At 44.7% G+C, this 13,072-nt stretch overlaps 1 protein-coding gene across 5 annotated transcripts in view; it reads left to right on the top strand.

The window, feature by feature from the left end:
• Positions 1 to 13,072, top strand: part of LOC308324742 (ubiquitin carboxyl-terminal hydrolase 22) — a gene marked incomplete at its 3' end in the record, with an annotated part of 42,883 nt that overhangs the window by 13,002 nt on the left and 16,809 nt on the right. For all 5 annotated transcript variants that reach the window (XM_080776989.1, XM_080776988.1, XM_080776987.1 and 2 more), the window contains 4 exons: positions 7,339 to 7,471; positions 10,893 to 11,006; positions 11,373 to 11,474; positions 12,580 to 12,746. In XM_080776989.1, the coding sequence (XP_080633115.1) occupies positions 7,339 to 7,471; positions 10,893 to 11,006; positions 11,373 to 11,474; positions 12,580 to 12,746 (516 nt within the window). The remainder of the gene's footprint in view (positions 1 to 7,338; positions 7,472 to 10,892; positions 11,007 to 11,372; positions 11,475 to 12,579; positions 12,747 to 13,072) is intronic.

Below are 13,072 nucleotides of genomic sequence, written 5' to 3'. Positions count from 1 at the left end.
TGATCAACCAACGCACAGAATGCAGCCTACTAAATTGACCCAAAACTTCAACAATATAACGTTTTGTGTTGCGGTAGGTTAGTAGACGCGTCTGTCTACTGCAGCATTCAATGCTCTGATTAAACGTGATTTTTGTCCCTTTTCAATGCATTGATGGCATTCAAATCTGCTAATTCAGCTCTGTCTGAATAATATGAATGCATGTCTGAATGATGAGCAGAGGAGGTATACATGAGTTGCACCACTCGGTTCACACAGGTGTGATTTTTATTTTATTTCACTCCTAGCGAGCTAAAAGCTAACAAGGCCATAACCATAACGAGGTCCGCTGGATAATGCAACTGCATCCCTGCTCTTCAAATGCTTCCGCATTACACTGTGGAACTTAACCAAAGCCTAGTGAAGTCCATTGTACAGATATTGCAGATAATCATTTCTTAACTGCATTGGCATTGCAAGTGACAGCCGTGAGTACTGATCTTGCCACAGCCTAACAGGGCGCTGCCATCTTTGTTTACCTCACATGAACACACAACTGCAGATTGTAAGGGAAACAAAAGGGTTCACACACACTAAGCTAGTTTAGCCACTGCTAGGGCTGTAAAACAAGTGGAAAAACAGCTGTGATGGGTCACAAAAAAAACACTCTTATCATCATACATCATCTCATTCCGGCCCATCGCAATTTCCGTCTTCACTTTTCTGTCCTCACTTTTTATCCTCAATATGTACCGGTACTTTGCTCAGCCAATCAAACACAAAAAGCTGGGCATAGGAGGGCCTAGCGCCCCTCAAACACCCGCGATTAGTTGCCGATAAAAGCGATGATATTATTTGTTGGCAACGAATTTATTACTGTGGCGACCCGCCACACAATATTGCATATAGGGGACACACCGAGTGCGCTAATGTGTCATCACTCGTCAGGACCTCTACCACCATCATCTGGGGGTCACTGTCCCGGGCAGAGAAAGGGAAGCCTGACCTTGCCCGCCTGGCAGCAAGTCCATCCCAGATGGACACGGGGCAGCCCAGACCAGCACCATAGCTGGCTAGCGCTTACCTATCTGACACTTGTTCCAGTCATCTGAGCCAGTGGGCTGATCAATAGGTGATCTAATGGTACATTAAAAGCCCCGGGCGGGGAGACGAAGGACTGCTGACATTGAGGAAGAATAGAGAGCATGGGAACCAGAGGGATATTGGGGGAGAGATGGATTTCCTACCCTGGAGAAGGGGTGGAGGCTCGAGCAAGGCGTGGTATTGGCATGCCCTCTTGTTTTTGATTCAGGCGTCCTGGTGCATTGCAGGAGAAACAACACAATCTCTCCTTTGGGGTGAATTAATGGATTTATGCTTCATCATTAAATGTAACCATCTGAAATAACAGATTTTAAAGACAACTTCTGAGCTTGTGTCATCTTGAAAATCTGATATTTTCAAAGAGCGACAACGCAGTGCAACGTAGTATACTGAATTTTACACTTGAGAGGGCCTAAAAATGGAACCCCAAAAAAGGGCTTGAGACAGTCTGCACACACACACACACACACACACACGGTTGGCTTGCCAACAGGTCAGTTTAAATGAAAACAAAGCTTAGTGTCTGCAGCTATGAATGTCCTCTATACTGCACTGTCATCACAATCCACCCATGGCCAACAAAAGCCCAGCCAAAACAGTCTGTGTGTGGGACTGGCTGTGTGTGTGTTTTACAGTAGCATGTGTCTGCTGCTCCGTGTGGTCTTGACTTGTATAGTATAGATACCTTTATCGCTGCTAGAATGATGCATTCTTCTTTCCAAGTGGAACTATTCGTTTTGATATGTGCAGAGACAGTGCAGACACTGCAGACAATTGCTACATAAATCCAATCTCACATAGCCAGAAGTTCAGGGATCTCCACCTACTGATATGTCAGAATCTACAATGCTTTCAGTGTGGACTAGAACTGCGACAAGAGCGGCTTCTAACAAACCTACCTAACCCATATTGCTTTGGAAACCAATCACCCTACGTTTTTTTTCCAAGTTCCAGTTTTAGCTAGTGATCGACCGATATGGTTTATGGCCGATATATCCGATCACCGATTAGTGGACAATCAAAAAGCAGATAGCCGATATTATGAGCCGATTAATTCAAGTTAAATTATTTTTTGTTGGTGCAAGAAGCACCAACATCGTTTCAGTAACACTTCCCCCCCCTCCATCAATTGCACCTTTTTTTGCTACAGTGCAAACATGAATGCACCAAGTGTGTGTGTGTGTGTGTGTGTGTGTGTAATTGTCCAGAACCGTGCCATAAAGGCCTCTGCCCGGGCTCTGGACCGGGCCCATGCCCAGCGTCCATATATGGAGCTGGCCTGTTCTGACCTCACAGCACTCCATATTTGGACCTGACAGAACTCCACAAGCTGGCTGCATATACTCCCTATTTGGACATGCCTTACAAAGAAGTGAAAGAACTCCATATATGGGCATAAAAGCGAGACAGACATAATATCTGGGTGGGGCATTCATTTACAACTTGCATCGTACCAAGTAGGTCAGTGCCCAATGGGCTGTAGAGGCCCTACTGGCACCGTTCTAGTTGATCAAAACCGGATTTTCAATGAAAGTGGTTGTTTCACCATGTTTGCGCATTTATGAGAAATATAATAATCGGTCGTTTCTTTCCGATTATTAGTTTTTAGCACCGATACCGAATCCGATGCATGAATTGAATATCGATCATACATGAATATCTATCACTAGTTTTAGCCCTATACGTTGTCTCTGTGCGTATCAGTAGTATCGTGAAGGAGTTACGTAGGACTGTATCTGGTGGTTACGCAGGACTGTATCTGGTATCTCCTGTTTTTTATTTTTTTTGTAACTGCACAATTGACCAAAGTCCCCCAGGGCGCGTCTAGGTCCCCTGCCTTCTCCCTCTACACCAAATGTGAAACTGAGCGGCTAAAATTCTTCTGTTAGTCGCACAAAAGGCTTCAGCATTGTTGTCCCAGTGGTGTTATATTCTTCTGGCATTGTATCCCTAGGTTCCTAGGCACCAGATGTCTATAGGTAGACACGGTACTTGTACAGGGTTGCTGGGTTCATAACTGTGTGTGTCTGTGTCTCTCGACGTCTTCCTTATGGTGTGCACTGACTCAGTTTTCACCCAGTATAATGGGGATTGAAAATGGATACATTTGGCAAAGCTGGCTATAGTTTTCCCACTTCAAGTCTCTTTCACACTGCTTCACACCACCTCCCCTGCGCCTCTCACTCTTCCTGCCCACTGGGTGAGTCATCATGACAGGCCTGCACACCCAGTGGGCTTGGATTAGACCAGACCACTCTTAACACTGAGGAGTTTACTGTGTGTAGACTGTAGAGCAGGGGCGCCCATACTTTTTTGACTTGAGAGCTACCTTCAAAATGCCCAGCTAAATTAGATCTACCCACCCAAAAAATGCTATCTTGCTGAAAATAGTTTAAAAAAAAATTACCTTTTGGAATAGTGGCATGGCGTTGATGTCGCATATAGAAGGGTGAAAATGGAATTGGTTTTTTTTATAGTAGGCCTATATAACTTTGTATGCTACTGAGGTTTGTGCGCAACACTTAAAAAAACACATAGATCTTGCATTGTAGGCTTGAGCTGAGAGGCCCTTTTTTATGTCAAAAGTCAAGTCGCCTTATTTCAAGTGGCAGATGCCTGTTTTAAATTTAAATTGTATATTTTTAGGGGCATCATGTGATTACTTGCACAGCCTTTGTGATCTACTGGTAGATCATGATCTACCTTTTGGGCACCCGATCTACCTTTTGGGCACCCCTGCTGTAGAGGGACAGCTCTCGCATGTTTGTATGTTCAACGGTGCCCACTGCCTCGGAACCAACAGGCCAGTTAAGCTAAGGGATGCTTAAAGTTCAGCTTAACCTGCCTTGAACTCACTATGCACACACATTGAAAGCAGTGACAACATGAGCCTATTTTCTTTTCATTCTGAATGAAATCAATCCGGTTGACGACTCCCATGAAGTATTTAATTATGAACAGTGAGCACTAATTAAAATGATCGGATGAGATCAGATGTCGTGTTCACAATGTTCCACATAAGTTCTCATGAAGAATAAGGCACTCGGGGTGGCACAGGGAAGTTTCTGCCCACCACCGCAGAGATTAGAGCTTCCAATCCTCCTGTCGCTTGGTCGGGCATCCCAATAAACACAATTGGCGGTTATTGCACCCAGCCCTAGTATGGACACCTGTTGGAGAGCTCAACTTGGAAGAATTTAAGTCCTCCCTGTCAAACGTCTCACTGCCGGGGCCCGGGGTAGTGCTGCACGATTCTTGCTCAAATGTGAATCTCGATTTCCCTCCACAAGAATTGAGATCACGATTTAATGGTTATTGTCAGCCTGTAGTTGCTGAACATTACTACATTCAAAATGTGGGAAACTACTGTGGCTTTAAACGGACAACATCAAAGTGCTTGCACAGAGAAAAGCATTTAAAGCAACTTGTCCTGGCAGTTAAAGCCCCCCCACCCAGTGGGGGTAGAGCTGAAAAAGTGAATCAGTTACTGCTATAATGTGCACAAAACATGTCTTTCCAGAGGATGACTACTGAAATAATAATGATATACATTCAAATATAAATAACCCCTGTAACCACGTTGTTGCTGTTGCCTCTGGACCAAACAATAGTGTAAAATGTGCATGATGTCAGAAGGAGAGAAATCCTTTTGATGTGATTTACATCCTTTTGATGTGATTTTGTTGTTCAGGTCATGATGCTGCATGCTGCAACTTTACATGAAAGCCTGTGTGCACATTCATCCAGGAATTGACACACACATGCTGGAAAGACAACAGCAACCTGTGTCAATAACATAACGTTTGCTCACTCACTACACTGACAACACTAAGTGTATCTTGCATAGTAATAAGAAAAAATAAACTAAATGTATGTTTATATTGCATTAGTAGTAATACGATCTATGTATATCGTTTCTGTTGGGAGGAAACCACTTAACTAAATTTGAGGTTTTAGATTTGTGTTGTTTATTGCATAAAACAGTGCTATTGAACACCCTTTGCCTTTACTTCTGTGTGTTGGTTATAAAATATTAACCTCTTAAACCCAGACGTTTTATAATTTCCAGGGAGGGAAAAAAGGGACTTCAATTCGGCATACATAGTGGCGCAAACGTCGCTCACTCTCTGCTGATTTCTGATCGTCACCACCTGTTAAACAGGGTCGAGCTGAAATCTCGTCGTGAAGCACTCAAAGCAGACACTTTACAGTGAGACTCGATGACAACGCCATGTAAAAACAATGCAGGGATTCTTGCCTCTTGCGGTGAAGCTCCCTCTGTGACTGTGACACAATTATCTTGTAGCCTACCTTAATTTGATTTAAACAAAAAACAAATGCATATAGAGATAGAAAAGAGAATGTTTTACTGCATATTGGGCTGCAATATTTTATATAAAAAATGTATAAATTCGACATTCGAGCCGTTCTAATCAATCCAAACCCACATGGTGATTTTTGGCCAATTCTGGCAGCACTAGTGTGTGTGTGAGATGAAAAAAAAAAGATATTTGGCATACAGTATCTACAGTATAATAAATGGTGTCTATAGTATAATGTGTAGGTTGGAGGCAGAGCAGAAGATAATACCACAAGTAGAAGCAGATGTAGTTACAGCAGGCAATGTTTGTTGGCTGCCAGCAATAGGCTTCCACTTCCTGTTGGTGACATCCGCATGTATGTCTGTAGGTCTCGTAGGGTTATCTGCCCTCTAGATATATTCATTATATATATCTATGGTTACATAGACATAACCATCCACATGCTTCCCAGTCACAATTTCTTTTTTCTTAACCGTTAGAGCTGTGGAACCCCACAGTCAGTGTTCACCACCACCCCGACAACTCATCAGTCGATGCTCTGAAGGACGGCCTCCCAAAGCCTCTGTGGTAATTAAAGGCTCCGAGTTCAGCAGCAGCCGGCTGTCCAGTACCTCGAGTGGTCTTTAGCAGACGGCCCCTGCTAGCCTGCCTGCCAGCTCGCCCATCCGCCACGTGCTGCTGCATTCATTAACCCGAGTGCCTGCTGGATGCTTTTGCAGTGACAACCTGCTAGATGCAGGGGGAATTGGATTTGTGTTGTAGAGAGCGAGAGAGAGAGAGAGAGAGTAGGTGCAGCACGTGGGTCGGTTTTATAGTGGGACCAGAGGTCCTATGGTCTATTCATATCTCTTGTTCTTGGAGCCTCCATGTATGACATAAGCAAACACAGGCCATTCTTGCACATGTGAGAGAGAGACACACACACATACACACATACACACACACACACACACACACACACACACACACACACACACACACACACAACAGCCATATTGCATTCCTCTCCAGGAATGTAAGCTTGTTTGCTGTTAACCTTGTTCGTCCTATGAGAGATGTCGCCGTTCATCTGCCTACCTTCTTCTCTTCACATGATCGTGTCAAATGGGCTACTCCTCTCCAAGCCACCTATCGTGATATTGTGTGGAGTGAATTTTCACATTGACCTTAGTATAATATAATGAGCTTTCCCCCATCTACAAAAGATCCCTTTCCTCTTCCATCTCCTTCTACCGCTCATATGTACAATACATACACGGACATATAAGCTTTAAAGATGAGACATGAAGAATATACACACACTTTCTGCTTTTCCATTTCACTGTTACGCACCACCTGCATCACTCTCTTCTGTGAATGCCTGTTCAGAGCTCATTTTTAGTAGCTTAGTTTGCAACACACGAGAGGCTTTCTAATTTGCAAATCCTCCAGTCGCTCTGACTGCTGCATTCGAACAAATTCACATACATTACATTAACATTCGTGTGTGTGTGACTCACCCTGCCTTCCTCAGTTACCCTCCCATGCATGAAATCCTATCTGAGTGTGTGACTGTGTGTGTGTGACTGTCTGTGTGTGTGCACACGCACGCACACATGTATGTAAGTGAGAGAAAAGGGTGACATGCTGTTTCTGTTGGACCCCATGGGGTTGATCTACTTGTCTGCCGTTCCATCAGTCCTAATAGAACACCACGCCCTCAAACTGCTGTGACTCTGTGACTGACTGGATGATGAGTCCCAGCATGCAGGCAGAGAAATCGCTCTGCCCTACTATAGCTAGCTATGTCCCTCTAAATGCTCTGCTTGGTCCTGCTGCAGTAGCCTATATATATATATATATATATTACATACTGATTGCGTTCCTCTCTCCCCGCACCCTCCCTGTCTCCCTCAATCTCCCTTCTCCTCTCTGGCTCTGTCCACCTCTCTAGGCCAAGTCGTGTATTTGTCACATGTGCGGCGCCCACCTGAACCGACTCCACTCCTGTCTTTACTGCGTCTTCTTTGGATGTTTCACCAAGAAGCACATCCACGAGCACGCCAAAAACAAGCGACACAACCTAGGTAAGTTCTGCCATCCTCGCCTAGCACCAAAACCTCCTATGAACGGGTGAGCCGTGACTGAGCCTGTACAGCAGCCTAGAAAGAGTTTGCGTCACTCCAGCTATGCTTAAGAACCTTAAGAACCCACAAAGTAGTCCCCTGTTTAAGTTGGAGACCGAATTGTCAACATTGGTGTATGCACAATTGCACATCACTGTTTCTCTAACACTCTACATGGCATGTGACGTAATGTGTAATGGTATATCAAACTGGGGATCCAATATTACTATTACAACGGCTTCATGTTGACTTGGGACAGTTCACTGGCTTCTGCCGTATCAGCCATGAGCCATCATCAGGAAGGGATTACAGCATTACTTTTGTAGCGCTCGCCCCCTCTACCTCTCTTAGCTTTTATAGTGACTCAACCTCACCGTGCATTACCATTTTACTGGGAGCACCGTAGCCAGCCGAAATGTCGTGGTTTAAGCCGCATCAAAACTACTGCTGTTTGAAGGGGAGTCCCTTCAAACAGCGGTAGTTTTGATGCCTCCTAAATCCACAGCTGCTATGGAGAAAAAGCCCAACCCACATAACCCTAATTACAGCCCCCAAACATTTCACAAAGGAACTAATATGTGATTGTGATATTATCCCATGAAGGATAAAGGGACTAGAGGAAAAAAGAGAGACAATAAAGATGTTGGCTAATGCTAATCATCTTATGTAAGGAGGGGTGGGGGGTTGATGGGCTCTCAGAAGCATCACATCACACAGGTAATTCTCATGTTACCCTCTGCCTGTGCACATGTTCATGTGTGAGGCGTTCTTGTTTCTTTCTCAAGTGGGTATGCAGGACTTCATGGTGTTTAATTAGCCCGGAGCTTTTCCACCAGAGCCTTGTTGGCATTCGAGCTCTTGTTCCTCTCCACCTGTAATCAAATTAATCCCCACTCGGCTCAACAAGCCAGTGACATCGCATCTGTCCGTCTGTATCTCACCGGAGCTAATCTCGCAAACAGCTGGACCGATCAGCACTAAACTTGCCATGCTGCCAGTAGGCCACAGCAGTGCCACCACAAATGTTAACATTTGAAATGGGAAGTAAATACGCGACTGATCAAACTGAAACCTTGCAACCATTTGGAGTGTCATATGTCATAGAGACGTCGTCCTAGATGTCATGCTGGTCACATGAATTCCCAGATCCACATCGGAGCCACGCTGTTTCTATATGTGGACCCTGAGATCCACATGGTTTTCCAGTTAATTTCAAGGACCCCCAGTTTGATATGCAATAGGTTATGGGCGGACACCTGTTTGATACAATTCTTATCCCTTCGACCCCATTTTACACTGTTAAATGAATGCGACCACAGACTGAGAGTGTACAACAGATGTTGCCAAATGTGGTTACATTTGTAGTTGTACACTCAGAGTTACAGGCTATTAAGGGTCCATTTGGTTCTTAACCCATTCTGACCGGGCACCCATTTTGGTGTTGGCATCATGTTATGCTTTAGCTATTGAAAAATAGCAGATCTACAAGCTCATATCACGCCACCGAGTGGCGCGATACGAGCTTGTAGGTCTGCTATTTTTGAAAAATCGAAGAACGACTGACATTTTTTAGAATCTGTTCTCAGGTCAGAATGGGTTCATCAGACCAGTGTGTGTCCAGTGGAAACCTCGTATGAATCTGATCTCAGGTCAGAATGGGTTAACTATTACTTTACCTGGGGCCCATGGTTAGTCTCGCGTTGCCAGACTGTTGCCTCTCGCAGTTTCCAAATGCTTCCGTCATACATTCTGGAGCAACGGAAGTTCTATCATGAGTAAAGTATAAAGCGTAAGTGGGGCCTCCTCCCGACTTCCGTTTCGTCTTTACAGTCGTGCAAATGTATCCTAATATAAACAGAAATCATCTAAGCGTATTTAGATTGTTGTTTAGCAGAAAAGGAAATAACATTTTTAAATTAAAGATATTTTAAAATATATTTTCATGAACGGAAATGGCAGCTTCCTTACTCGGATTTCGGGAGGTGTAGTTCCAGACTATATAGACTATAGAGCGTCGCAGTCCCACCCCCTTTCATGACGACGCCAGGCCCAGGAAATGATTCCCAATGCATTTTTCCCATAGACATTTTAAAAGGTATTTATTTAAAGACTGTTACGCCGCGGACAAAGCCAACTCGAGTCGTGACAAATCAGGACAACAAACATAATATTTTGGACCAAAGAAGAAAAACGACAACAAAAAAGTGTTGTAACCTGCCGTTCATTTCTTCTTTCTAATTATTTGTTCGGCCCAATTTTTTTTGTTTGTTGTCATGATTTGTCACGACAAGAGTTGGCTTTGTCCGTGGTGTAAACGTCTTTAAATAAATAAGAGAATAATTTCCTGGGCCCTGGTAGGGGGCGGGACTGCGACGCTCTATATAGCATTCGAAGATTGTGGAATAGTTGTCTGGCTACGAGAGACTAACCCATGGTAGACCCCATGTTGAGAACCAGCGGACCACATACTCGGTCTGTGTCGCCTTCTCTCTGCATGCTGCCTGCTATCTGGCTGTTAATGAATGGTGGCCATGGTTGTTGCAGATAAAGATGACATGAAATGACCATGAGACATTATCACACTCCTGTATGAAGCAAATTTATTCTCCCATACACTATTTCTGCTCTGCCAACATGTTAGTCCAGGCACACACGCATAATAATAATACCGGTGAATTTAAAGACCCATGTACGGCAAACACTCTCATCCACATCCATCCATACTCCCTAGTGTGATTTCATCATTCTGAGCACGGGCAACGGCAAAAACAATCTGACAATTGCCAGAAAACAAAAAAAAACGACTAATGAATGACCGGTACCACTAAAAACAGGTTGTTATGGCAACAGAAGCCAGGTATTGTTGCCGCCGTGTGGACCTCAGAGAATGAAGCCTGATTTATACATGGTTGCGTGCCAGTGTCTCATGCCGAAAATAGCCGATCTAGAAGCTCACAACGCACTGTGCCGCTACACGGTGTGAGCTTGTAGATGAGCCATTTGTGGTGCGCAACGCGATGCACAACCAAGTATAAATCCCAGTTGATAGAGCGGAGTGGGTGGAGGTGAAGGAGGACACGCATCAGCCGGTTCCTGCTGCTTGCCTTGTGGCTTCTTGTGATTTTGAACAATATGAGGTGTCGAGATGGAAACACAAAAAACATAATAAAAGGTCCCCGATCGATAGATCTGTGAGTGGAAAATGCAGGGCAGAGAAGGCCGTCTGGAGGCCGGCCAGGGCGGGCGGGAGGCACCAATGACGTGGCACAGTGAAGTAAAACCCTAGGTGTATTGCATCGCAGTTGAAAAATCCATTTGTAATTATTGTGCGTTCGCGTTTTCTCTCTCCCCCCCCCCTCCCCTCCTCTTTCTCTCTCTGCAGCGATAGACTTATTATACGGTGGAATATATTGTTTTGTTTGTCAAGACTACATATACGACAAAGACATGGAGCAGATTGCCAAAGAAGAACAGAGGAAAGCCTGGAAACTGCAAGGTACAATACGTTCGCCTTTGTTTCGTTTCAATACGTCACATTCCACTGTACGGCTGCCTCGTATTTCAGGGCCTCCTTAACCCATTCTGACCGGGCACCCATTTTGGTGTTTGCATCATGTTATGCTTTAGCTATTGAAAAATAGCAGATCTACAAGCTCATATCGCGCCACCGAGTGGCGCGATACGAGCTTGTAGGTCTGCTATTTTTGAAAAATTCGAAGAACGACTGACATTTTTAGAATCTGATCTCAGGTCAGAATGGGTTCATCAGACCAGTGTGTGTCCAGTGGAAACCTCGTATGAATCTGATCTCAGGTCAGAATGGGTTAAAGGTTTGTGATGTGTGTCTTGTGTGCGTCCACAGGCATAGGAGAGAAATTCACAACATGGGAGCCAACCAAGAAGGAGCTAGAATTACTACGGCACAATCCAAAGCGGAGGAAAATCACTACAAACTGTACCATAGGTTGGTGATCACATCCTATCGTTCGTGTGTGTGTGTGTGTGTGTGTGTGTGTGTGTGTGTGTGTGTGTGTCTGGCCGGGGTCACTCATGCGGTGAAGTAGAGTAGCAGAGGTCAACAGCAGCGGGCCGCCCCCCCACAGACCAAGCATACGCAGAGGGGGGAGATCAGCACCACAGCGCGTCTGTCTCTTTCTCTCTGCACATCTTATTCTTTCCTTCACTTGACTTTCCGTGGTCTGTCATTTTTGTTTCCAATGCCCTCTGTGTCTGATCGTGTCTCTGTGTGTATATATAAGCTTTTCACTTTTTCGTCTTCGTCTGTCCCCCAGTCCAACGATTTGTCATTCAATCCCAACCAATCCCCTTCTGTCTTGGTCCGTAGCCTTGACTGTTTAGCAGCAGACCGGTTGATGGCAGCTGTTGTGCTGTTTTTACAGTAGGGAGCGTTTAAGCCCCAGCTGACGCCTCTCTTCCTTCCACCATGGAACGGAACCTGTTCCCATTGGAAGTGACCCAGGATCATGTTGACGACTCCTCGTACGGTTCACTGGTCCTCATAATCACCGAAATAGCCACAGAAATCCTGTCCTTTTCCATCTGACACCCCCAAATCAATTCACAGCTTCGTTTTTTTGCTCTAGGTCGCAGACACTCTGACTGATTGGAAGACGCAACTGTCAAACAAACCACGTTGGTCTGCACTACGCTTCCTTTAAATTCACATTGTTGCTGTCGGGCAAGAAACCTTGAATCTCCATATTTCAACGTTTTATGTTTTTCCGTACATTAATGCCCTACTTCGTCATACTATAGTGTCATGCCATAGTGTGACACTTTCTATTTTTGAATCAATTTTAAGTGAACGATATATGTCACTCTTTCAGTTGCTAATAAGCAGGTTGGCTAATAGCTACAGCTAAAGCCCCTACTGGTCTGGGAAACGAGTGAGATTAGCCAATATCTTCAGTGGACGATTTCCTCCTTTCCATTCAATCAGCATCAGTTGTGCAAATCAGGACCAATGTCTTGATTTATACCATTTGACATGTGGTCCTTCTCTCTCTCTCTCTCTCTCTCTGCTGTATATTCTCTTGTCCTTCTGGCAGGTTTACGGGGGTTGATAAACCTGGGCAACACGTGTTTCATGAACTGCATCGTCCAGGCCCTCACACACACGCCGCTGCTGCGAGACTTCTTCCTCTCTGACAGACACAAGTGCGAAATGCAATCAAACTCCTGTCTGGTGTGTGAGATGTCGCAGTTATTTCAGGAGGTAAGATGCACGGCCTGCGTACTCCATAGGCTGCTGTTTAGGTGCTTTCATTCCAAACGGTCTGATGTTGCTACAAGACGACCCAAAACACCCAAAAACACTCAAGCTAGTCTCTCGAGACAGACTGTTTGATTCTGTCAATATTCAAAGGAAAAGAGGGTGCTGTTTTTCCTTTATTTTGTGATGATGGGTTCTCAGATTGGCATCAGGCTAACTGTGTTTGCTATCATCAACCAGTTTAACATAATAGCTATACAATGTATTGGGTCGGGGAGACGGAGGCCATAAACATGCATTTTCCTGGTTCTGTTTTTGTCAGCATGATA

The sequence above is a fragment of the Protomyctophum bolini genome, assembly GCF_963924005.1.
Source record: "Protomyctophum bolini genome assembly, chromosome: 11".
NCBI classification, from domain to species: domain Eukaryota; kingdom Metazoa; phylum Chordata; class Actinopteri; order Myctophiformes; family Myctophidae; genus Protomyctophum; species Protomyctophum bolini.
This window is presented reverse-complemented; position numbering and strand designations above follow the sequence as displayed.